Below are 25885 nucleotides of genomic sequence, written 5' to 3' on the forward strand. Positions count from 1 at the left end.
TGTCACAGTGATGTGTCAAGGGAACCAACCCATAGACTGTAAAAATGTGTACACACACGTCTACACGCAGACAAGCTGTGACATTTCTCATGGTAAACTGCGACCTTCGGTCGCAATCAGGCTTAACTCAATCAACAGTGGCAGATATTACAGAATACCCCCCAAAAAACAATAGTGCCATAATTATCATTTTGATATCACATCACTCATCAGTAGCCTTATGTTATATTGTATTATGGTCACAGACCTTGGCATTAAACTCAGCCAGGAAGTCAAAGTGCTTCTTGAGGTCTGTGGCCAGGATGGCCTCGATGACCAGGAACCGAAAGCGCTTGAACTCCACATGGTCCAGGTTGAGGAGGAAGTTGAATTCCGGCCGGGACAAGAAGAGGCTCCACGCCGATGCGGCGTGGTGGTTCTCCAGCACCGAGCGGTCATTGTACAGCACCGCCTAGACAGCACAGGAGACAAAGCACACAGTGAGGCTTCCTATGTTAGCCTCTGCAAATACACAGTCTGCGTTGGTAATGTGCTTGCATACATTGCGATATAGAACATATATAAACATACAGTGCATACTGTACACATACTGTATATACACAGTACATCATAACAGTCGGGTGGAAACCTAAATCCAAAACCATTACTTTTCAGGAAAAGGAAAAAACTATCCGTCTTCCAATGGATCCAGTCACAAGCTCTTTTTAATACTTTTATTGTTTAAATATTTATAAAACCCAAAGACAAACTTTCAACTTGGCATTCCTATTTTGGGCATTATAGGTGAACAATCTTCAACATTTTACCAGAGATGGTAGATCAACTATTTTCTACTTTTGTGTGACAACTGTCATGGGAGGAGGTATAAAATAGGTATGGATTGAAAAAAAAAGTTTCAGCCTGACAGCCATTATATATACTGTAGACAGAGATAAAGCATAAAAATAGTGTAAGGAAGAAAGAATGAGCAGAGATGGTTAAAAGAATAGATAAACGGCTACAGAGATCCGTTTCCCAGACATAACTCTTGTCAACATCATTGACAATCGATAAGTTCAGGGTTCCCTTTACCTTCATGTAACCTTTTTTTCCTGGGAGTTTTACACAACCCAGACAGGGTCGGTGCTATCACTGGATGTGTTGTGAAAATACAATATTTAAACAGGGGCATACAGTTAACCTTTCACCTTTGTTTTACTTGTCTCATTAGGCCACAGTCAGAGACCATGAAAAATCTCAAACAAGGTCTAAAGAGAAGTTACTTAAATTATTGAAAATAGCCAATCTACGGTACAAGCTAACAACGCATCATGATGCGATGCGTTGTTAGCTTGTATCGTATTTAGCTATTTTGGTAGTAGAGTTTAAGTGGTCAATTAGTGTGGTTGCTCAAACGTTTTGGGCTCAGTGCACCCCAATACATAATCTCTTCGTCCTCTGCAGTCAAAATTACATTGTTACTTTTCACTCTAGCACCATATATTTATGACAAAACATAAAAGTATGATCGGCCCTACTATAACTTATTGCATCATTATAATGATGATGATGATTATTATACAATGTTGATGGTGACCACAATACTCAAATAAATGCACAGTTGAAAGCATACTTTCAGTCTCTCCAGGATACAGACTTGTATCTTTGTTTCAAAGTGCCTTGCTGATTGGCTTGGTACTATCACTGCATTTGACACGCTTTCCCTGCAGACAGAGGTGTTGCACCAAATTCTGGGCCCTGGGTAGAAGGATTCACTGTGGGCCCCCCACGAATGTTCTTCATAGGGGGAGGGGGTTTAACCCATTTAGACTGGGAACGCATTATTACATGTCATTTTGTGCTTTAACTATTCATTATTTTATACTTTAGCTATTGAAAAATAGCAGATATACAAGCTCACAGCGCGACACTGAGTGCCACTCTGCGAGCTTGTAGATCTGCTATTTTTTTTAAATCATGAAAATGTGTGCAATATTTCAAATCCTTCTAAGGTTTTTTGAAAAACCTCTGTTTTTATATCAGTGGTGCTCAAACTTATTCATGTGATGGACCCCCCAAATGATATCTATTTGGCCACGGACCCCAATCTCAAAATATTTAGTTCCACGGACCCCCAGAAACAAAATTTGAGTTACAAATGTTTGCTTTAAAAATACATACGTATATTCAAAGATTTACACACATTTTCACAAGTTTTCAAAAATAGCAGATCTACAAGCTCGGCACACGTGCGGTGCTGTGAGCTTTTATATCTGCTATTTCAATAGCTAAAGTATAAAATAATGAAGGCCCCTCCACCTTGGGCCCTAGTAAATCAGTCCCCCCCCCCCCTTGTGACGCCCCTGCCTGCAGATCAGGCTTACCACTCCAGCTGAACTCCTGACTCAGACACGGTCCATAATCTATCCATATCTCCCTTTCCTATTGTTGTTGACGGGCAGAAACCTCCTTTCTCCATGGTCTAACCTTTTTTTCTGAATGAATGTCCTACTTGATCATATCACAGCATCACACACAAGCATAAAAAGTGCCACGCTTCAAGCTTGCAGATCTTCTATATTTGCAAAATTTGGGACATATGAGGTTTCCACCAAACAGAGGCGATATGTACGTCATAGAATATAGATTTTCCCCTTGGGATCCTTGGATTAGGATGCAACTCCTCATAGGCCAAGGCCATTTCCATCTTATTACATTTTCCACCATATTGAATTTAATTCAAAATACACTTTTTGCCACTCCTCCCAAAGGTTTTGTCCAAACCCATTTGTGCAAATGATCTCTGGACTCATGTTATGAAACGCAGCATACACATTTTAGATAATCTATACCATTTGGCTTTTTTATTTATTTATCGCGCAACACCATTGTATGACATGAAATATTACTTGGGCTTAAGACTGGGCATAGAACGAGCAAGTGCAGTATCTTGTATGTTACCTGAGGTGCATTAGTGGCTACAAGAAAGGCGTTTGTGCGACCAGGGTGGTCATAGTCGTGCATTGCTGCTGCTACATAGAGGGCCATGAGCTCCAGGGCAGGGATGTTCCAGGCCAGGCAGCCATAGCTGTCATCCGAAATAGAGGAGCTCTTGGAGGAGGCGTAGGATATCCTGCCTGGAGAGATTCCACTATCTGAATCTGGCATAAAACAAACACAACACACAGGCTCTGTGTCAGTAAATGGCAATATTTAAAAAGTCATAGGCCAACTCTTCCCCCACCCCCAGGCAGGAAAATAGAAAATCTAATTAGTTATTTTTGCAATCCACTGCATAAGAAATTAAACAAAAACAGTCAGAGACAAGAGATTGTAGATAGAGATCCTCCCAGCTCCTAATATTTTGACCCTTTAATAAGTCTCTCACTGCTTGCGCACATGCACGCACGCACGCACACACACACACAATTTACCCTCTCCATCCAACTTATTTTCTGAAATTAGGCAGAGCTACAATATCTCTAGCGCAATTCAAAACAAATTTAAATAAACACAAATTTCTTTTGACACAAAATATAAATCAACTGCATTTCAAAATAAACCTACCTCTAAAAGATCTACTGTACCTACTGTACTAATGTCCCTTCAGGGGCTCCGTAACATATAAATGGATAAAGTCAGTCAGTGGTTAGAATGATTGTGATGCTGTATTAACTACTTTTGCCGGGGACCCCCTGGAACACCCCGCAAGGACCCCTGGGGGACCCTTGTGGATGTTCCCCATGGGGTTGTTGAGCCTGGTCAAGATGCTGCAGATGCCCCATGCCAAAGAGAGAACCCACTCAACCAGCTGGTGGGTGCTGCCTGCTTGTAGATAAGCTATTTTTGGTTAAAGTTCTCAGAATATGGACCCTAGGGTTCAAGTGGTTAATATATCACTATCACTCAAAGATTTGGAGGACCCCCTGTAGTAACTCTGAGGACTCCCTAGTGGTCCCGGACCCCCTGTTGAAGACCCCTGTTCTAAAGCTCTGCAAGTCAGTGCCTGCCATCAGCACAGAGCAGAATGAGTCCCTTGATCTATCCTGAAGTCAAGAAAAGAGTCTTTGATCCAGATCGGCATGGACAAGGGTGCCAAGCTGCTGTTGAACGGCAGGAACGTCAAAGTCAAAGGATACAAGAAGGAAAACGTTGTGGGACCCACTACTATCCTGGGTGACATGACATTTTACAAGGAGGATATCTTTGGACCGGTGCTCGTGGTTCTCTCTGGATGAAGCTCGCTTATGGCAACGAAGCGAAGCGAAGAGAAGGGTGCACCGCAAATTCACCCATGAGGTGAATGTCAGCCAGGTGAGGTTGGTGAAAACTTTCCCCATCCATGACCCACTGGCCTTTTACCAACTGAAAATATATTTCTAGGACTGCTTTTGGAGGGTTTTGGCTTTTATTATTGTGTCTTCTGTTCCTTTGAGGGGAAAGAATCATGTCACCTCCTTGAAATGGCATGTCATATTTTCAAGTAAAAAAAAAGAAGAAAAAAAAAGAATGAACTGAACCAAATATAGAATATGATATACAGCATACTAATCAACATACTAGATGTTCAGGTCATGAGGGTATGCATTTCCAACTTGCATCGTTCCTGAGTAGCAGCTACAAAAAGTCCATAAAATAATGGAAAATAGGTGATTGCAATTATATTATAATTATATTCTTGTCTGGCTTAAAGTCTATTTTGCACAGTACATCTAGTACTACTGTATAACATCTATCAGTATTTGGTGAATATAACTTCTGTGTTAGCCTACAATAAAACGTATCATCTATCATTCCATCATGTGAGGATTAATGGTAAACATTGATAAACGTATAAATGAGTATGTACATGTATCAGAGTTCAGATTACCTGTGTCACTTCCTGTCACATGTTCATTGTGGATCTGCTGGAACCCAGGGATTGGCCGAGTGGTCAGGTACCAGACAGCATGGAGCACATCAGTAGCATGGACCCGGTTATGATCTGCCATTTTATAAATGAAAGATTTTAAATTGGTAGACTTTAAAATATGCACCAATATCACATACCCAGCCTAGATTTGCCATGGGCAAGTTAGGTGTGATAATGTTGTGCTGATTGATCAGCTGTCTTATCTTTCCTTGGGGTTATATCATGGCAGCTGACCAATAAGCACAAGCTAAAGATGTATCGTTCTGGCGTTGTGAGCTTGTAGATCAGCTATTTTTGGCAAAGAGGTTTGGTGTAGAGGGGAAAAAGAGCAGACTAAGTACTGATTAAAAGGTCAAGTGTATTAGGTAATGACAGCTCAAGTGGTTAAATATCTGGAAACACAAATTGACATGAATCCAACATTCACTGATGATTGTGCTGTCTAACACTGAAACATTATTGAATCTATGTACAGGTTGTGAGGGTCCCTCTCAACTAACTCCTTGGCCTGAAAACATTTGAAGAGCCCTGGGTTATATCATGGCAGCTGACCAATAAGCACAACCTAAAGCTGTATTGTTCTGATTTACAATCTACAAATATTGTACAGACACAACACAATATGTACAACTAGCAATGTCTTCCACTGGTGATATTATGATTCTGCAGTTCTACCTGCCTTTTCAGAAGCTCGTTATCTGTTCACCTTCATTTAACTAGAAGTTCGGGCCTCTTCACGGCCCTCACATCTTTTCGGCCACTGTGCGGCCCTCACAGTTAGTTGTGTACATGTAGTGAGTATGGAAGTTGTTGGTTTGAGCAATGAGTATGAATGATGCATGTGGACAATTGGGTGTAAATGCATATGGGCAGTTGTTGATGGAAATGAGATAGCATTTGTTGTCAGATGTTATGGTTTATTGTCATGTTATAATATAGGACAGTGTGTGTTGCAACATATATACAAATAAGAAAGAAAATAGTACTAGAATGAAATGAAATCCAAAATGACAGTATGTCAGTATGTAGTATGAACATTAACAATTTGCAGTTTCTTGGCCGTAATTAGGAGCATTTGTGTGCTGTTTCAGGGGGGAAATGGCAAATAATCAGAGCTATTCGTGTGCAAAAGTTGGGAGTCTTTTGCACACGTTTTTTTGGCATTGCGTGTCCTAAAGCCCAGCAACGTTTTTTTTTCTTGGGCCCATGGACAGACAACAGTAAAACCTGACGTTGTGTCCGTGATGTCCACCATATGATTGTGATTCGACCATGAACAGACATTTACAAGACATGCTGACTCCGGACCCCATGGGTCTCTGTGTCAATTAGTCGTAGCGTAGGGATTACCAAACCATGACAAACATGGACAACACACTGGCCACCAAACATGGTTACTGTGGACAGTTTGGTAGATTTCACAGCTGAGAAGACACTGGAAAATACCCAGACTCAAAACCACAGAGTGGAAAACAATGATTGATGGCAGGGCTGGTCAATATACAGTATGGAGATATGAGTCTAGGGATCATCTTTATCGATTTCAATCCCCTTATCGAGCCTGCTTATCGATCCCACAATGAACCTTATTCTATTGTTTATTGGAAAAGTAAAAGGAAAGACAACAATAAATCCTTTAAAGAATTGGTATTGCTTTTATTTATTTTATGTCTTTGCACTTGCTGGGCATTTATTTGAAAAACCTGTGTTGTTCTACATTTCAACCTAACATAACTATGAACATAGAAACAAATATATCAGCAGCAATAAATGTCACACAAATTCTTTTAAATGTAGATAAAATAGCGTGTGCGGAACTGCTTTGCCCCTAGTCATGCTTCACATGTCAGGAGGACAGCACTGCCCAGCTGTCCTCCATGGTGGAAAATAGTACTCTGCGCTGGGCGCGGGTTTGGGGGTGTTTTTAGTCGGTTTGGGTGGCTCATTAACTGTCGGTGGCGCCTCCCTTGAGATTGCGCTCTAGGCGGTCGCTTATACCTTAAAGAGGTGGTGCCATGATTTTTCCCCCCTCTAAAACATGATTATCAGGTATTACGATTATACTAGGAGGAAGATTTTTTCCAAAAAAGTATACAGAAAGAGTTAAAATTGGGTTTTTATGTGGCCACACCCCCAGTTCATTAAGTATGCATGGATGTCATGGTGGGTGGTGACCAGCTGAAGTTAGCCACACCCCACAGTGATGGGTGAATGGTAATTAGGGGAGGAGTTGATTCTGTGATGTCATCGTATCTGTGTTTTTTAACTGACACTTTTGACCACATGTGGCAGCCTCCAAGAGAAAACAAACAAATATCAAGAGATTACATAATTGCTCATAAAAAACACACCAGGGGGTCTAATGAGGTACTTTCAACCTCCTAGACACATGAAAAACAGAAAAAGTACAAAACTATGGCACCACCTCTTTAAGCCTCTTTAAAAGTCTTTTTTATATTATACCCAGACAGCACAGTGACTAGCGCCGATGCCTATAAACCTCTCTGTCAACAATGTAGGCGCTATGTAGCATTTGCTCATTGGGAAGATGCATTTGGGTGCCATCTAGTGGATACAGTATGCACATAGGCTTTATTGAACCGTATGTAACACAGAGACAGAGACCGTACGGAACTATGCATATCGACGTAATTACCGCACGTTCTTTCTCACCCCCAAACGTACACAAAATCAAACGTACGTAACTATAAACAGCCCTTAGGGAGTCTTACTGGTATTTCTATTGTCATTGTCAGTAGTAGGGGGGAAAAACAACTATCACTTTATTATACACAAATGGAAAAACTGTTGGAATAAAGGAGAGGATGTTCGTTAAATGTCTTAACTTGAAAAAGGCATAAAAGATGAAGTTACAAAATCATTTTACAACATATTTTTTTACCATTTTGGAATCGAAATAGGGAACCGTTAGGAATCGCAACCGGACCCATAAAAATCCTAACGATACCCATCCCTATCCGGGAGGGAGTAGGAACTCTTCTGCCGCTGTAGCATTGGCTGCTGTACATGCCTTCTGCAAACGGTCACAGGTGGAGACTCTGTCACTCTTCACTTTGAACCCAGGGTCCGTCGCAGTCACCTGTTCCAGGAAGTCATGGACACTGTCCTCCTAGTAGCGTCCAGAGAGGTCAGAACAAACCATTTGTTTAATGCTTGACACAAATACAGTGTCTCCTTCCAGAACTGTGACACACAGTACACTCTGCTCTGGTGAAGTCCTCCTCTGTGATCCCATTCAGTTTGTCTCCCTCCATCGGCCTGGGTGTAATTCTGTAGCTTGAAGAGCTGGGTGCTGTTGGAGGAATATCTCAACCATCAGGAAGAGAGAGTTCCACCTGGTTTTGACATCCAGTATCATGGTGTGCTGAGGAAATTTGAAAAACTGACGCTTCTCTTTCAGCACAGTCTTGGCCATTCTACACGAAGAACACTCACATTTCTGCTCCCACCGGGTCACTGTGGCAATGCTGTATACCGTACTTTCTGCATTGACAAGTTAAGGGCCGTTTATAGTTCCGTATGCTTGATTTTGTGTACATTTTGGGTGAGAGTACGTACAGTAACGTAGAGGAAGCATACTTCCTGGATCCGGACCCGGTATCCTCTCTCTACGGACAAATCTTGTACGCTCATTTGGGAGCTGTACGTAAAGTGCTGTGTACGGACCTAAATCATACGGACAATTACGGACTGGGAGAAAGATCGTACATGAAACGGATCAAACAGACCAAATATCTCTCGCCCTCCGTTTCTTGTGTATTCCTGCGGACGGTCCTTATGTACTACTATGCATGGTACTTTAGAGGATATCCAACTACTTTGAAGCAACAGCTATGATGGATGCCATACCGAAGTCCTCCAACATCTCAACTGCCACCATTTCTCCCGTTTGTGGCCAGTAGACATACAGTACCCAGCATGACCTTGAGCTGACCATTATTTAAAATTACATGTTTCATCTTTTTGCTAGAGTTTTGAAAAGTGTAGCCAAATGTTAGGCCTCTTCACCTGTTCCTCTCTACACGTAAATAAATGAATGCACAGATAGACATGCACACACAAGCCATTAAATTCCTCTTCCTTGTTTTACTGGACAATTCAACAAAAGTCAAAACCTGATGGTAAGTGTGACGCTCCAACTCAGAAATCCATCTCCCAGGGGCATCGGCGGGCTGACACAGACAATGAGCCTCTCCTGACCTACTTATTATATCTTTGTGCCAGTGATTTGATTTCCATGACATAACACTCTTGACGTAAGATCCCCTTAAAATCAGTAAAAGAACCGATAAGCCAAAACCTTATTTATTTCAGGTTCTCAATAACTTTGGAATCGGTTCTGTAATAGAACCGGTTCTCGATCCCCATCCCTATCTGAGACTAGGTATATATCATCTCACTGGGAATTAAAATATCGTAATAGCATAGTTTTTAATCACTTAAGCCCAGGGGTTGCCCCATGATAACTTATGGTGGACATGTTCTCAAAATCAGATTTTTGCCACGGACTTCCAAAATATTTGTTTAATTTTACCAGAAACCATAGTAGCCAACTATGGTTAACAAGCCATCATTAACCCACTGGTCTGTTACGTGCGCATTTGGGATTGAAAACAAACAAGCAAGCGATCGCTACTCAATAGCTAATAATAATCCAATAGCAAACAAACCACGGCCACATGGATTTTCATTTAGCCAGATGACAACAGCAACAAAGAAAGATTAGTATATTCATATTGAGATGTACTATGAGCATTCAAGACTAACATGATCCAAAGCGAGAGAGAGAGTGTGTTTCTGTCTGTGTGTGTATGGATGGAAGGAGCCTATACTGACGCAACTTTCAGTGTTAGAGAGGGATTTTTGCTCTATCTGCAACACTTTTTTTTGCCCTCAAAATTTTGCCACAGACATTGCCAAGTCTCATCACAGACACGAATGTCCGTATACGGACATGTTGGCGACCCCTGCTTAAGCCCCATTTTATAGCTCACAACGCGTCGCGGTATGTGTTGTGAGATTTTATTTTACATTTTTTCTATAAATTTTATCCCACAGTTTTGTAACCCATTTTTAGTGTCAATTGCCTAACCTGTAATCCTGGTTTCTACTCTCCCTCTGCCACACCTGGGAAACCAGGACTACTGCATGTTTTTGCGAGGATATCTACCCTAGGAGACACAGGGAGAACATGCAAACTCCACACAGAAAGGCCATTTTTGCCAACCCCACCTAGGGTGTGGGCGCTGATGACACGGAGGAGGAAACACGCCCCCAGCGTCCCCCGGCGGGAATCGAACCCAGGACCTTCTGTGTTTTAGATCACATATTTTGCTATTGACATTTTTTTAATTAAAAGTCTATCTTATAGTCAAAGTCAGAGCACACTATTGTCAATACAATATCAATATCGAGGCATTTGGTCAAAAATATTGTGATGCTTGATTTTATCCAGCCCTACAGTAGTTCACAGAATGACTGTGTACCAATAAAGGTGAGGCACACCAGCAACACACTATGTTCTCAATCTCATGCCACTCTCTCCACACACTGTGGGGGATTCCCAGTGGGACAACGATGCCAAACTAAGGGAGTCCCTCTTTAACACACTATTATCATCTATTACGGTAAAGTGTGGATCAAAAGCCATTTTCTTGTTGACTTGTTGTGAACATACTGTAGCTGAAAAAGCATTTATTTTTTGCATCACACTACCCGACCAGTCAGTCATTCTAACATACAATGAACATTTAGTTTGCTGAAGTTGGCAAATGGTGAACATTAACAAAATTATGTTTTTAATTCAGCAGTGGATGAACTGTATACTGTAGCTTAAACAGTCAGTGGTTCTGTGGTACTTACAAGGAATGTCCCTGTAGCCATTTTCCAGAGCGCAGAAGTAGGACATGAACTCCCTCACTGGGATTTTAAAGATTTCAAACAGACATGTATCCTGGAACAGCGTATATGTCACCTGGGAAAATACAATAAAAGACATGTTATAAACACAGGCCAAGACACAAGACATCCATTATGTGCCACTGTTGACTATTAAGCCCTATCATTGCACTCCCAAGATTGTTGGGAGTGCAATGAGGACTCCTTCAATGTAATTTCGACTATGCTTGCACCTCATTGTTCATTGCTCTCAAAACAAACTAATAACTATAAGACTATTATCTCCCCCCAGGACTCACCTGCCCCCTTCTCTGAATACGTTCAACTGATTGTAATGCTGTATTAACACATTTTGCTGGGGACCCTTTGGAACCCCTTCTGTGGGGTTCTCTTCATAGGGGGAGGGGGTTTAACCAATTTAGAGTCATTATTCTGCATTATTTTGTACTTTAACTATTGAAGAATTGCAGATATACAAGCTCACAGCGCTGCACCGAGTGCCGCGCTGCGAGCTTGTAGATCTGCTATTTCTTTTAAATTGTGAAAATTTAAACATTTCAAATCCTTCTAAGGTTTTTTGAAAAACTATGTTTCTATGTCAGTGGGCCTCAAACTTTTTTCATGTCAAGGACCCCCAAAATTCGGCCACAGACCCCCATCTCAAAATATTTAGCTCCAGAGAACCCCCAGGAGCAAAACTTTAGTTACAAACGTTCGCTTGAAAATACATATGTATTCAAAGATTTGCACACATTTTCACGACTTTTTCAAAAATAGCAGATCTACAAGCTCGCAGCGTGGCACTCGGTGCCACGCTGTGAGCTTGTATATCTGCTATTTTTCTACAGCTAAAACATAAAAGCAACACGTTGATGGTTGGTGTATGGCTCTAGTACTGACATAGCTGAGTATCCTTCCCGTCTTCCCTCCTGTTCGGTCCATCAGGTCAAAGATTTGGAAGTTCCAGCTGTTTATCTTCTCCATCAGAGCTTCGTGGTCCTCCAGCAGGGGATCCAGTCTGAACGCCAGTTCACGCTGTAAAAACACACATTCATTCTGAGTGCTTTAATTTCCTGTACACTAACGCTTTTGGACACACAAGGTTTCCATACGACAGCAACAATATGGTAAATATACTGTACTGTATGTACGAGTGGCGCAAACAGATATACTGCACGTGCCATTAAGACAGGGGTCTTCAACGTTTTCAGGCCAAGGACCCCTTAGCTGAGAAAGAGATGACGCAGGGACCCCCCACAACTTTTCCATAGATTCCATATAGTTTCATTGTTTGACAGCACAATCATCATTGTATTTTGGATTCATGTCAATTTGTGTTTTCATATATGTATTTAACCACTTGAACCGTCAATACTTGACATTTCACTCTGTACTTAGTCTGACTTTTTCCCCTCTACGCCAAAGATCTTTGCCGGAAATAGCCGATCTACAAGCTCACAACGCCTCGCAGCTTGTAGATCTGCTATTTTTGGCTAAAGTTAATATAAAAAATGAGAAAAAGGTTTCTATCACACAAAGATTTGGAGACCCCCCTGTAGTAACTCTGAGGACCCCCTAGGGGTCCCGGACCCCCTGTTGAAGACCCTTGCATTAAGATGATTCGTAATGGCATATGATCATTATTCACTTTACTTGCTGAAAGGAAAAAAAGAAAATGGTATAAACTGAGGGTAATCATTTAATCTCCATGTGTTGTTGTGCAGAGTTCCACACTGGGCTCTGTACTAGTAACTTTTAAGTTTTTGCTCTGCGTTAAATATCTTCGCTGAAAATAGCAGATCAGCGTTGTGAGCTTGTCGATATGCTATTTTCCGCAAAGGTTTTCCCCATATCGGGCATGCAGGGATTCAAGTGGTTAACATACATCAGAGACATATATCTATATATCTTTTTAAATATATCTAGTGTTTCACACACATGGTTTTTGACAGACTCAAAAAGCAACGTGCATGAAGGCCTTCCTAATGAAACTTCCAGCTGGTGTACCGTACCAAACAATCCTCAGCTGAATTCACAGCAGCCGTCTTGACAACACAGCGGGGACATTTTGACAATAGCAGTGGGACTGGGACCACTGAGAAAAAACAAGAGCACAGCTCAAACCAGCTGCACGCCAACAATGAGAGATCTAATAAATAATATCTGACTTGAACAACCAAAACCCAGGGAAGTGAAAGCACAGCTGGACACACACACACACACACACACACACACACACTGCGCGCACGCACGCACGCACGCACGCACGCACGCCCACACCAACACCCACACACACACTGGACAGACACTCTTTGTGCTGTCAAGACAAATGTAGTTGTTGTAGCAAAATATACAAAATTACAAATGAAGGAATCTGTTGTGTCCGTCAACTGCATATATGGGCAACAGGCGGCCCAGGGGCCACATGTGGCCCCAACCTTCACTTAATGTGGCCCGCAGGTTAATATCAGAATACTGATGTATTATTGATTTCAGCTGTTCCAATTCCAAACATGCAAACATGACCCGTTTTAATTCCATCAGTCTATCTTGGTAGCTTAATGACTGGTATAGTAGTACTAAAATGTCAAATTTTAGTACTATTTTTTCATATCCAACGTATTTGTATTTAAGTTCATAAAGTTAGTTAGTATAACTAAATGCATTTGAAATTAAATACAATTTGTACATTTCAGGATAAAAAAAAAGAAAAGAAAAACCCACAGGATTCTAATTCAAAAGTAGCAAAAATAGCAGATCTACAAGCTCAAAACGCTTGTAGATCTTCTATTTTTGCTTCTTTTGTATGAGATACAAGAATGACAAAGTAGGATGTAGCAATATGCATTGTGGCCCTCTGGAGTGAAGGTGGAAATATAGTTATCAAAGTTGCCCACCCTTGGTCTACTGCATTGTGTTGGCTGTATGCTAGCATAAAGATACGGTACTAAGGATAAGACGGTGACATCACAAACTCAGAATCAGATGTTGCTAGACAAAAACTAAAATGTCTAGTTGAAAAAAAAAACAAAAAAAAAAACATTTTGTCGAGCAAAAGGGTGGCGTACCTTAGTCTGAATGAAATGACAGTGGTGCAATTTTGTGAATCAAGGGGCCCCATGCTTCTTAAAGGCCCACTTTATTTTATTGTTGTTTGGGACACGATCAACACAATCCTGAGTTATTTCTTGTGTTCAATTATATGATGCATCATGCTGCATCATATGATGCAAAATGCTGCATCATATGATGCAAAATGCATGCCCCCCCCCCAAAATATCAGAAGAAAGTTTTGAGTTACAAATGTTCGCTTAAAAATACATATTCAAAAGATTTGCACACATTTTCACGACTTTTCAAAAATAGCAGATCTACAAGCTCGTATGAGCTTGCATATCTGTATATCTGCAATTTTTCAATAGCTAAAGTATAAAGTATATTGCCCCTAGTAACTCAGTCCCACTCCCCACCCCCCTTTTGACACCCCTGGTGTGGATGAAGCATACGGTACCTCTGATTCCTGAGTGTTCTTCTTCATACTGGCACTCTGCTCTTCCTCCCCCTCCTGGTCTGCCTCTCTCTGGCCCCCTGCCAAGTCTGTCCTCTGGTCCCCCGGCGACGACGTGTCCGCCTCCACACTCTCCTCCCTGATCAGAGGCTCACCCATGAACTCTGACCCTTCACCTGTACACACACACACACACACACACACACACACACACACACACGTTAAAGCTTGCAAGTAGACTGCTCACGTGCAAGTGCACACATACTGTAGGCCAGGGGTCTTCAACAGGGGGTCCGGGACCTCTAGGGGGTCCTCAGAGTTACTACAGTAGGTCCTCCAAATCTTTGTGTGATAGAAACAGTTTTTCTCTTTTTTTATATTAACCACTTGAACCCTAGCATCCATATTCTGAGAACTTTAGCCAAAAATAGCAGATCTACAAGCACACAACGGCTCACGCTGCAAGGCGTTGTGAGCTTGTAGATCGGCTATTTTCGGCAAAGAGGTTTGGCGGTGTAGAGAGGAAAAAGAGCGAAAGTACAGAGTGAAAGGTCAAGTTTTTTTTAAGTATTGACGGTTCAAGTGGTTAAATATGTGAAAACACAAATTCAAATGAATCCAAAATACACTGATGATTGTGCTGTCAAACAATTAAACTATACGGAATCTATGAACAGGTTGTGGGGGTCCCTGCTTCATCTCTCTCTCAGTCTCAACTAAGGGGTCCTTGGCCTGAAAAACGTTGAAGACCCCTGCTGTAGGCCCATGCACATACAGTAGACACTCACACGTCCTATCAGCTCATTCTACCAACCAAATAAACCATTCAGGGGTTGACACTAGGGTCTCAGCGGCACATGCCTGTCGGGCAAGTACGGGTCATGTTCTACTTTCCCACAGGTCTTGCCCACTTGCCCGAAAAGTAAATCGTCCATTATAAAATGAATGATTATAAAATGTTGAATTACCCTTTTTAACACTTATTTTTTACTTTCTACTTGCGAATGCTGGGACTGGGCGATAAAAAATGTCACACCTCAATATTTATACCAAATATCTAAATAGCTATGAATATGAATATTATATTTTTCAAGTGTAGCAACAGTGAAAACAGCACGTTATAGGCCAACAGTGCTCTTATTTTACATTCCACAGACCAGAAGACACTTACTTGACAAAGTGCTCTTAATTTGAAGTCCACCAAGCTTTGACTGTTCAATAAACAAACGTCAGTAGGTAGGCTGTTGGAATGGCACCACTGTTTTCAATCTGACATAAGGAAGGCTTTATAAGCTGCTTGCTACATTCTTGTATTTTCACATGTCGTTTAGGGACTAGTAGGGATTCTTCGGGTGTTTTTTATAATAAATCACGGGTGGGATGCATGCAGAAATGCTCGCATCACGCACACGCCCACCCGTAGTAAAGTTAAATAGTCCCAACGTTTTTCTACTGGGAAAGAAAGCTTGAATGAGCTGAATAATTGAGTACCTGAGACAAAAAACTGTTTAAGTCCATATTTAAAAGTTTTGAATATTGAATATTGATATTTTTTGGATTTACCAGACTGTAAACCACAAACTAGAAGTTTTTAATCGGTTAAATTCTTAATGCACTCCCCCCACATTTTGTTAAATGACTCATATATATTAGGAATTATAAGAAATAATACTTATGGAATGTGGAAAAACAGTATATCTCCAACAGTTTGTGGAACAACAGTATAAGTCCGTACAAGCAATATTCAGCAGACAAAGGGAGCAGATAACATTAAAACAGACAATTGAACAAAATGAGGGGGGAGTGCATTAACAATTTAACAGATTAAAAATGACAAGTTTGTGGTTTACATTCTGGTAAATAAAAATATCTGTATTCAGTCTCAGTCTCACTGTCTCAGGTACTCAATTGTTCATGTAATTATTGACTATACATCTTTTCCACTCCGAAGTATTTGACAAAGCTTTTTTTCATTGAACCACAGACTGAATATTGGGTGAATGAGAAATGTGGAGATTTGTTATAATTGAGCTATGTTATTCTATTCCACAACTGCATATCACTATTGGCACTGTGCATGTGTGGTGTGTACGTTCTCCACCAGATGGCAGCCTTGGCCTCATGGTTAGGTGAGTGGACCAATAATGGAAAGCTTTCCTGTTCAATGTCTAGAACAGGGGTCTTCAACAGGGGGTCCTCAGAGTTACTACAGGGGGTCCTCCAAATCTTTGTTTGATAGAAACTTTTTTTATCTCCTTTTTTATATTAACCACTTGAAACCTAGCTTCCATATTCTGAGAACTTTAGCCAAAAATAGCAGATCTACACTGCGAGGCGTTGAGAGCTTGTAGAACGGTTATTTTCGGCAAAGAGGTATGGTGTAGAGGGGAAAAAGAGCAGATTAATTACAGAGTGAAGGTGAAGTTTATTAAGTATTGACGGTTCAAGAATCCAAAATACACTGATGATGGTGCTGTCATTGTGCTGTCAAAAGATGAAACTATATATACAGTATATATATATATATATATATATATATATATATATATATATTCACTGTTGTACGCCAGGTATAGAATAGGACTTAAGTCAGGGGTCTGACTTAAGTCCAATCAAGACAAGGACCCCTTAGCTGAGCAAGAGGTAAAGCAGGGACCCCCCACTATACATTGTATTGATTGAATTGCAGAATAAACTTTTTTCATAGATTCCAGACTTGTTTGACAGAACTGTTATTGTGTAGCTTTGTGTTGAATTCATATTAATGAGCATTTTCGGACATTTAACGACTTGCAGTACTACACCAAACCTCTTTGCTGAAAATAGCCGATCTAAAGGTCACAACACCTGAGCTTGTAGATCTGCTAGAATTAGAATTAGAAGTTGATTCATTGATATAAGAAATAAAACAAACGTGCTTCTCGTAATCAATAGCATAACAGGAAAACAATGGATAGCTGCAGCTCTAAATCCCATAACAGGCTTAGACCAAGAAACCAAAAATACAGAACAGACACTAGCATCCTTAATGTGTCACCTGAGCGTCTGCGCTGAACCTCAGTGGAGTGGAGCTGGTGCGCCTCCCCCACGTCTGCAGGAGAGCCTCCCTTCATCAGCGTCTGGCGACCACAGCTGCAGAGGACACACACACACACACACACACACACACACACACACACACACACACACACACACACACACACACACACACACACACACACACACACACACACTTGAGTAAGTCTGAAGACTCAGCGTCAGTAACACACGCTCCAGAAGGAGGGTGACAAATTAATACCAAAAACAAAAAGCAAAACACCAAAACAGGGACCTATAAATCACTAAACCCATTAAGACCTGAATGAGGCCGAGTCTATGAATAAAATGCCTTCTAAATCGGTAGTTCTAAAACTTTCTAGAGCAAAAGAAAAGACCCCCCCCCCCCCCCAAATTGAAATATATTTGGCCGTGGAACCCCCTTCTCAAAACGTTTTGTGCCAGCAGGAACGCCCAGAAGAGATTTATGTTTGAGAACCACTGATTTAGAAGAAGGGTTTAGAAGACATTTATAGAATCGGGTCAGAAATATTCAAAGACTTGCACAAATGTTCATGATTTTTCAAAAAAATAGCAGATCTACAAGCTCGAAGCGCGGTGATATATCTGCTATTTTTTAATAGTTAAAGCATAAAATAATGGTGAAAGTGGTTCAAATCTAAAGTGAAACAGATTCGTGTTCAGGTCTAAATGGGTAAAAACAGATGGGGGGGGCCAGCATTTTGCAGTGTATTTTATGCACCTGGTACAGAGATGGACGGAGGAGGGGCTGCGGTGGAAGGCTTGTTGGAAGTCAGGTGAGCTGAGGGTGTAGCCCAGGGGCTTGTGCAGGTTGAGGCTCGGCTTGGTCAGGAAGTCAGCCGTGTCCGGAAACTCCACGGGCGAGCGGGTGACCAGGGAGGACGAGGATCCTGCGCCCACCGCCGGAGGGCTATTGGTGGGAGAGCTGACCGGACTGAGGCTGGGGGAGGTGCCTGGAGGGAGAGAGAGAGAGAGAGAGAGGAGAGTGGAATGACAAGGAGAGAGACATTAAGCAGCACATAAAGGGTGCAACAGTTAAACAAACTAAATGATTTAATCTTTGGTAAAATAATAATAAAAAAAATACTAATACTTGATTTTAATTTAAAATAATAATATAAAAAAACTCGATTATAAGATGGATCGAAACAGTAATCGATAGGCCCAGGCAACTAGGCTGGTAATCCAGACCAGCCTTGCAGCGTTGAAGTCGCAGGTTCGAGTCCCGATCCTGACAACCTTTGCTGCGTGTCACCCCCCCCCCCCATCTCTCTCCCCGTTTCCTGTCAGCCTAATATACATCTATCAATAAAGGCAGAAAAAGCCAAAAAAATAAAAAAATAATAATGGCCATTAAGATAATCAATAGTTGCAGCAGAGGGTCTTTCTTGGGGCCTCACCTGCTCTCCTGGGCCCTGCGTGGTAGGTGAGTGTGACTGAAGAAGACCTCTGCTTAGGGATGGTAAGCAGGTTAGGGTTGGGCCCATTGGACAAAGACCCTGAGCTGGAACAGAAATACACGTCATTATTATTCACCGTAATATCTTTTTTTGTGTGTTTATTGGTAAATGAATGTCCTGCTTGATCACACTACCGAGTCACACACAAGTATCAAGTCCTCAAGCGACGCTTTCCGAGTTTGTCGATTTGCTACTATTGCTATTTCTTATTTAATTTGAATCCTGAAAATTAACAGGTTTTTTTTCTCTTTTTTTTTATGGAAACAATATAATTCATAATGTAATTTCCATTCTTGATTAAAGTGAGACAGTGAGTGCAGTTAGTGTTATAAAAGATACAACAATGCATTCTACTAGTAAAGCCCCCGGAGAGCACGGCAATAACAGGCAACATAGCAGACGGATCCTATCCACTTTGCACATGCCTGACTTAAATAATCTATCCAATGAAATGAGTCATATGTCAAAGCCACGAAAATAAAAAAATCAATGGCATGAATATCATAACCAGGGAAAGCGGGTACTATGGATGGATGGAGTTCTACTGCCACCCTGTGGATAGATATAGACTCTACAGCAGGGGTCTTCAATGTGTTCAGGCCAAAGACACCTTAACTGAGAGAGAGATGAAGCAGGGACCCCCTCTACATATTGTATAAATGCGTTGTGCAGATTTTCATCGACTTGTTTGACAGCACTGTCATCAGTCTATGTTGCATTTGTGTTAATGTTTTTTTTTTTTTTTCCCCAGACATTTAGCCAATCGTGGATATGTAGTAAACTTGACCTTTCACTCTATACTTGGTCTGATCTTTTTGACCTCTGCACCAAACCTCTTTGCTGAAATATATAGCCAAATCTACAATGTATAGCCAATCTACAAGCTCACAACGCCTCGCAGCGCAAGGCGTTGAGAGCTTGTAGATCTGCTATTTTTGGCTAAAGTTCTCCTCAGAATAGGGATGCGAGGGTTCAAAGTTTTTAATTGAAAATAATTATCCTATCACACAAGGATTTGGCGGCAACCCTGTAGTAACTCTGAGGACCCCCAAGGGGTCCCGGACCCCCCGTTGAAGACCCCTGCTCTACAGTTCAGAGTTCCAACTGTGTCCATTTCCTATTGTGCTGTAGGAGGGGTTGATGACACCGATCTGTTCAGACATGAGGAAGATGTCTGGGTTAAGACAATTATCATTTATATCTGTGCATGGCTGTGGGTTAGGGTCATTCCAATGTAACTATGAGTTTCTGGTTCCAAAATGACGATTTTTACACACATTCTAGTTGGTAGCTGGTGCTGAACACAGAGTGATAGAAGAAGAAACCTTTATTTATATAGCACCTTTCAAAACTGGGTTACAAAGTGCTTTACAGAGGACACAAAACAACAAATGGACAGAGAACAAAACACACAAAAGTTTAAAAGGTAAAAAAAAAAAAGAAAAAAAAATATATATGTGTGTGTGTGTGTGTGTAAAAACAATGCAGAGAAGTAAATTTCTACCACTTTTTCGAGTCACGTGTTCAAATACTGGATTCTGATTGGCTAAATTCCGGAGGTTATGAGAGGACAACTGCCGCAAAGTTGTGTGCGGACTTGTCCGAGATCAATGCGCCTCAGTGTACATCCGGGGACTTCAGGAGGTAGTCGGAACACCTTTCCCCCAACCAACAAATGAAGGTCGCAGCGGTCCTATGTTTACTAACGTGCGTACTATCGTCGCCGATTTATTTGGATCCAATGCAATCCGCCAACTTTAAAGCCCCTTTTCTCTGAACCTATGCCTTTCTGGAAGCGAACAGCCTCTATTTACGGCCGGAACGGTGCTTTTAACTGACGTTAGCTTAGCTGTAAGCTAGACGCATGGATTAGTATGGAGTTGGCGCCATCTGTTGGTGAGTAGAAGATGTTGTTGGTGGAACTATCTGCTGTCTCGCGGAAGTTTTATAGGCAATAATGATTGTAACTTAAGATCCTTGCAAGTTACAACTATGTGTTTTCTTTCATGTATAAGGAAAAAAGTGGTAGAAAAGCTATTTACCACTCGGGGTCGGACATTATGCTCTGATAATGTCCTGTGTTAGGGTGTTATCGGACTCGGCTTCGCCTCGTCCGATAACACCCTAACACAGGACATTATCAGAGCATAATGTCCTCTCACTCGGGGTAAATTGCTTACACCTAGTTACATGATGGTAGAAGACCAGTGCAAATACACATTGTGATAGGTGTTAGATATCAAAAGCTAGTCTGTAGAAATAGGTTTTGAGGAGAGATTTAAAACGGGGGACAGACTCGGCGAGTCGGCTCTCAAGGGGCAGGGCATTCCAAAGGGTAGGGGGTAAAGGCCATACGTCCTTTAGTATTAAAGTTGCCTGACGGAGTGTATTACCTGCTTATTGTAAGTCGCTTTGGATTAAAAGCGTCTGCTAAATGCCTAAACTGTAAACTGTAAACTGACGGAATGTCCAGGAGTGCTTTATTTGCCGATCTCAGGGTACGTGGAGGCACGTAGTCGGTCACTAGGTCTGAGATATAGGCAGGGGCAAGGCCCATCCTGGCCTTACATGTAATAAGTAAGATTTTAAAATGTATTCTAAAATCAATTGGCAGACAGTGCAGGGATGCTAAGATAGGCATGATGTGGTCATATTTTCTTGTGCTGGTTAGTAGACGAGCTAACTGTGTAGTAGACAGTGTCAGTACAACGTTTTGTCTAAACATTATGGCCTTCATCATCATCACCTAATGATGAAGGCCATGTCGTGCTGTTATGCAGATTATTCTTGTATTAAACTAAGAGTTTTGGAATTGGGAAAACAATTGCATGTAATAATCCAACACTTTGATTTGCTAACATTGCTTTGATTTTCAGACATATATCGTCACTGCCAGGCGGAAACCTTGTATGCATGTCCAAAACTGTAACTTTTCAGGAAAGGAAAAAAAATTATGAGTGTTAAACTGGATCCAATGTCACAAGTCACAGGCTCTTTGCATTGGCTAAATATTAATAAAACCCACAAACACACTTAACCTCTTTTACTTTGACAATTTTTCAACACTAGCGTAAAATAGCCTATCTAGAAGTAAAGCCAGTCAATCTGAGGTTTGACCCAAAAGAAATTGCAATAGTAATGGTTCAAGGTTTTTTATGATCCTTAGGGTCATCCAAAAAACATGTTAAAAGTTTCCCATTATATTCTTAGTGGATCAAGGTGAATTCAGGGGGTTCAAGTTTGGGTCCCCTCACTTACAGTACTATACAGGAAAAAAAGACCCCCAAAAATAGCAGCATGTGAGGGGTCTAACTAGGTTTTTTTTTATGATTCTTTTTAGCCCGAGGAATGTTTTTTTCATGCAAAACAAATGCTTGCAATGGATTCAGAATCATGAAAAACCCCTAGTTAGACCCCTCACATGCTACTTAAAGATTCTTTGGGGGTCTTTTTTTCCTGTATAGTAAGTGAAGGGACCCAAACTTGAACCCCCTGTATAGGGCTGTCACAATTATTACATAATCGTCTAATCGCAATCATTTGACACAATCGCGATTACTTTTCATAATCGTCATAATAGTTTCCATATTGAAAAATGTTCATATATATTTTTTTAAAGTAAAAAATTGTGGAAATAGCAGATCTACAAGCTCACAAGCTATTTACACTATCAATGTTCTTTTTTAAGTATAAAGTTGTCAATATCAGTAATTTCTTTATATATTTAGGTTATGTGTCATATCTACCATGTGCAACTTTAAAGACTAAAAGCCAAACAGAAAACCCAATTAAATCGTTAATCGCAATTATTTGAGTGACAATTAATCGTCATGTAAAATGTCATAATCGTGACAGCCCTACCCCTGTATTTACCTTGATCCACTAAGAATATAATGGGGAAACTTTTAACATGTTTTTGGTTGACCCTAAGGATCATAAAAAAACCTGAATGATGCCAGGCCCTTTTTATAGTTTAGATTGACTGGCCTATACAAACATGTTGCAATGTGGCGCGTTGTATGACAAACTAGGGAATTCATTTGGAAAAATGAAATACATCTGGAGATACATGGTTTCTGCCTGACGGCAACGATATGGACACTGCTGAATCAACTGTCAATCAAGTGTCAATTGAACTCTCTCAGGGCCCTACGGTATATCTGGGTCTATATACCTGGTCAGGTTGAGGTCAGGGTGGGGTCTCTTGCCGCTGGTGCGTTCCCAACGCGACGAGGCGGGGTCCAGAGGAGGAAGTGGGGAGGAGGTGGAGCCCCGTCTCAGCTGAGGGGTCGGGAGGCTGTTCCTGCTGCTCAGACCCTGCTGGGACAGACAGGGGAAGTCATCAATAAACATATCCTGCTGTGCTGCTCAATACATTGACCTCCAACCAACACATTGTTTTCACAGGGGATTTGCTACCCCATTTTAGCTAGGAATAACATTAAATACCGCTTCCAAGTTCCAAGGGGTGTGTGTATGTGTGTGTGTGTGTGTGTGTGTGTGTGTGTGTGTGTGTGGTTATGTGTGTGTGTGTGTGGTTATATATATATATATATATATATATATATATATCACATACATATATATATCACATACATATATATATATATATGTGCCCGCTTGGCGGAGCGAGTTACGGCCTGATCTCTTGCAGGGTTGTTACACTTTATATATATATTTATATAGACGCACACACACACACACTCATTTGAATACAATTAGGTTGAAATGTTCAAATAAAAATAAGCATTCAAAATAAACTATTTTGTAAGATAGCTGCTGAAACTCAGTGGAATCGGGTTTTAGGTTTAAATGTCTCTTCCTACCCTTTAATACATGTTAATAATTGAATACCTGTTCACAGCCTGTTCACTGACTTACTACTTGAACTGGACAAGATGCAAGCATGATTGCTGTTACTTATGTTGGTGGGGGCGAGGGGGAATGTTTGTCTGCCATTATTAGTAACAGAGAGTGTGGTTCACGTGGACATCATGTTTGGTTTGGGTAACTAGGCTGGGGGGGGGGGGGACGGTGCACATTTGTTGCCCTCACGCTACCCTCACGCTGGCGAGGAGCTAAATCGGCTGAGGTTTTGGACAAGTTGACGCCCCCTCGTGGCTTGGGAGCTTTTGGCTACGCTCCCTTCATGGCAGGAAACATTGAGTTTTAAGTGTAGCAACATTTTCATAAATTACCAAAGAAGTGTTTATTTTATTTTTATTTACACGTCGCCCACTTCCACTGTGCTTTCTGCGGAGACGTGCATTTAACATAGAATGGCAGACAAATACAATGCAGTACTATGCAGGAAAAAAGGGGGAAAATACCAAAGAAGTGTTTATTCTTTTCATTTTCACGTCACCCGCTACCACCACTGTGCTTTCAGCGGAGACACGCTTGACACAAAAGGTCTCCCACTCTCCCTACAGCATTGCGAGTGGCGAGCCTAGGGGGGGCGTCAACCTTGTCCAAAACATCAGCCGATTTAGCTCCTTACATCACGCGACTAAGAGGCTAGACGCCGCCCACCTTCAAGGCCTTCCTGTCGCTCCTTTCTACGGGGTCGTCCACTTCGTCACAGGGGTAGAAGCCGGGGAAGGGCGTGAAGGGGTTGACCCTGGGCCGGCAGGAGCCAGAGAAGGTCCCCATGAGGCTGGAGATGTTGCGCAGAGAGGAGACGGTCTGGGGCAGCAAGGAGGAGTCCATGAGCAGGTCCGACAGCAGGTTCCTGGCCTCGTTGATGACCGACAGGTCCACACCGTTGCCGCTCACCGCACCCTGTTTTGATTGATTGATTGAATCATTTATTTAGACAAACATGAGTAACATGACAAGTACAGACAACACAAATATATGCAGTGCAGCACAGGCCGGTTAAACATCCTTCCCAAAAAGGAACATCCCAAATAAGAGAATTTGATTCATCGCAAATAGTAACAAGAACATTTAATGCAATTATAAAAGACCGTTATATGTACAGAGTAAAGAACTACATTCAATGCAATTATAAAATATAAATTAAATAAATGGGGGTGGGCAGCCTTGAAGGAGCCCAGCGAGCTACATGTATTAAGGGAAATAGTCAAGGAATTACACACTTGAGTGGCAGTATTGTTGAAGGAGAATTTACCCATATTTGTGCTATATGTTTGTATTATCAGATCGTTGTGTGCGCTCCCTCTGGTGTTGTAGCTGTGGGTGTCGCTAACTTTTTGGAGGTGTTTGGTCAGATATGCAGGTACTGTGGGGGTTGAGGGCCGATTTGCATTTACTATTTTAAATGTCAATCCCATTTTTAGTTGTTTAACCCTGTCGTCTACATTGAGCCACCCCAGGCTAGCAAAGTGTGTCATCCCAAATATGTGCATACACACACCAACACACAAACAGAAACATTCACACAAACATATACGCCAACAAACACAATAACAATGTCTGTATCGAGTTTCAAAACACTGGTTCTCAAAGTGAGATCTTGACCTTGAGAGGGTTCCAGGGGGGGACCCAAAAAATGAGAAACAGTTAAAACGCTTAAGCACTGTCTCATCTATTAGCTCACAATAATGTAATGCGAAGTGTTGTGAGCTTGCAGATTTTCTATTATCGAAAAATGAAAAAGCTTCTCTTATGGCGGTCCCTAGAACATTACAATATCTTTTCAAATGGGGCCCGTGGGCAAATACATAACAATTTGGGGGTCCTTGACGTTAAAGGAGTAGTTCACCCCCAAAATGACTTTTTGTCTCCACCAGCCGAAGTCATGGGGGAGAGTATGTTTTCCCCTTTGTCCGTCCGTGTGTCCGTGCGTGCGTCCGTCCGTTTGTGCGTGCGTGCGTCCTCGCAGTTTGTGGACAACTAATCTCAGTCGCCGTTGGCCCGGTCGCTGCCAAAGTGAGCACACACATTCCCTGGATGCCAATCTAGAACCTCTGCCCTAAATTTTTCAAATGAGCCTTTTCTATCGCCACCTAGTGGCCGATGTTTGCAAAACACATTTCTGTACACTACTCTTACAGATTTTGTCCA

The 25885-nt window shown here is 41.5% G+C and overlaps 1 protein-coding gene across 1 annotated transcript in view; it reads right to left on the reverse strand.

Moving 5' to 3' along the window:
* pde3b (phosphodiesterase 3B) overlaps positions 1 to 25885 on the reverse strand; it is a 94256-nt gene that overhangs the window by 8892 nt on the left and 59479 nt on the right. The window contains exons 3-13 of the mRNA XM_080729551.1: positions 24389 to 24637; positions 23031 to 23173; positions 18797 to 18900; positions 18118 to 18349; positions 17356 to 17450; positions 14322 to 14494; positions 11711 to 11845; positions 10775 to 10886; positions 4850 to 4963; positions 2941 to 3140; positions 248 to 451 (exon numbers count right to left, since the gene is read on the reverse strand). Coding sequence (XP_080585677.1) covers positions 248 to 451; positions 2941 to 3140; positions 4850 to 4963; positions 10775 to 10886; positions 11711 to 11845; positions 14322 to 14494; positions 17356 to 17450; positions 18118 to 18349; positions 18797 to 18900; positions 23031 to 23173; positions 24389 to 24637 — 1761 coding nt within the window. The remainder of the gene's footprint in view (positions 1 to 247; positions 452 to 2940; positions 3141 to 4849; positions 4964 to 10774; positions 10887 to 11710; positions 11846 to 14321; positions 14495 to 17355; positions 17451 to 18117; positions 18350 to 18796; positions 18901 to 23030; positions 23174 to 24388; positions 24638 to 25885) is intronic.

The sequence above is a fragment of the Nannobrachium achirus genome (assembly GCF_963921795.1).
Source record: "Nannobrachium achirus genome assembly, chromosome: 7".
NCBI lineage: Eukaryota > Metazoa > Chordata > Actinopteri > Myctophiformes > Myctophidae > Nannobrachium > Nannobrachium achirus.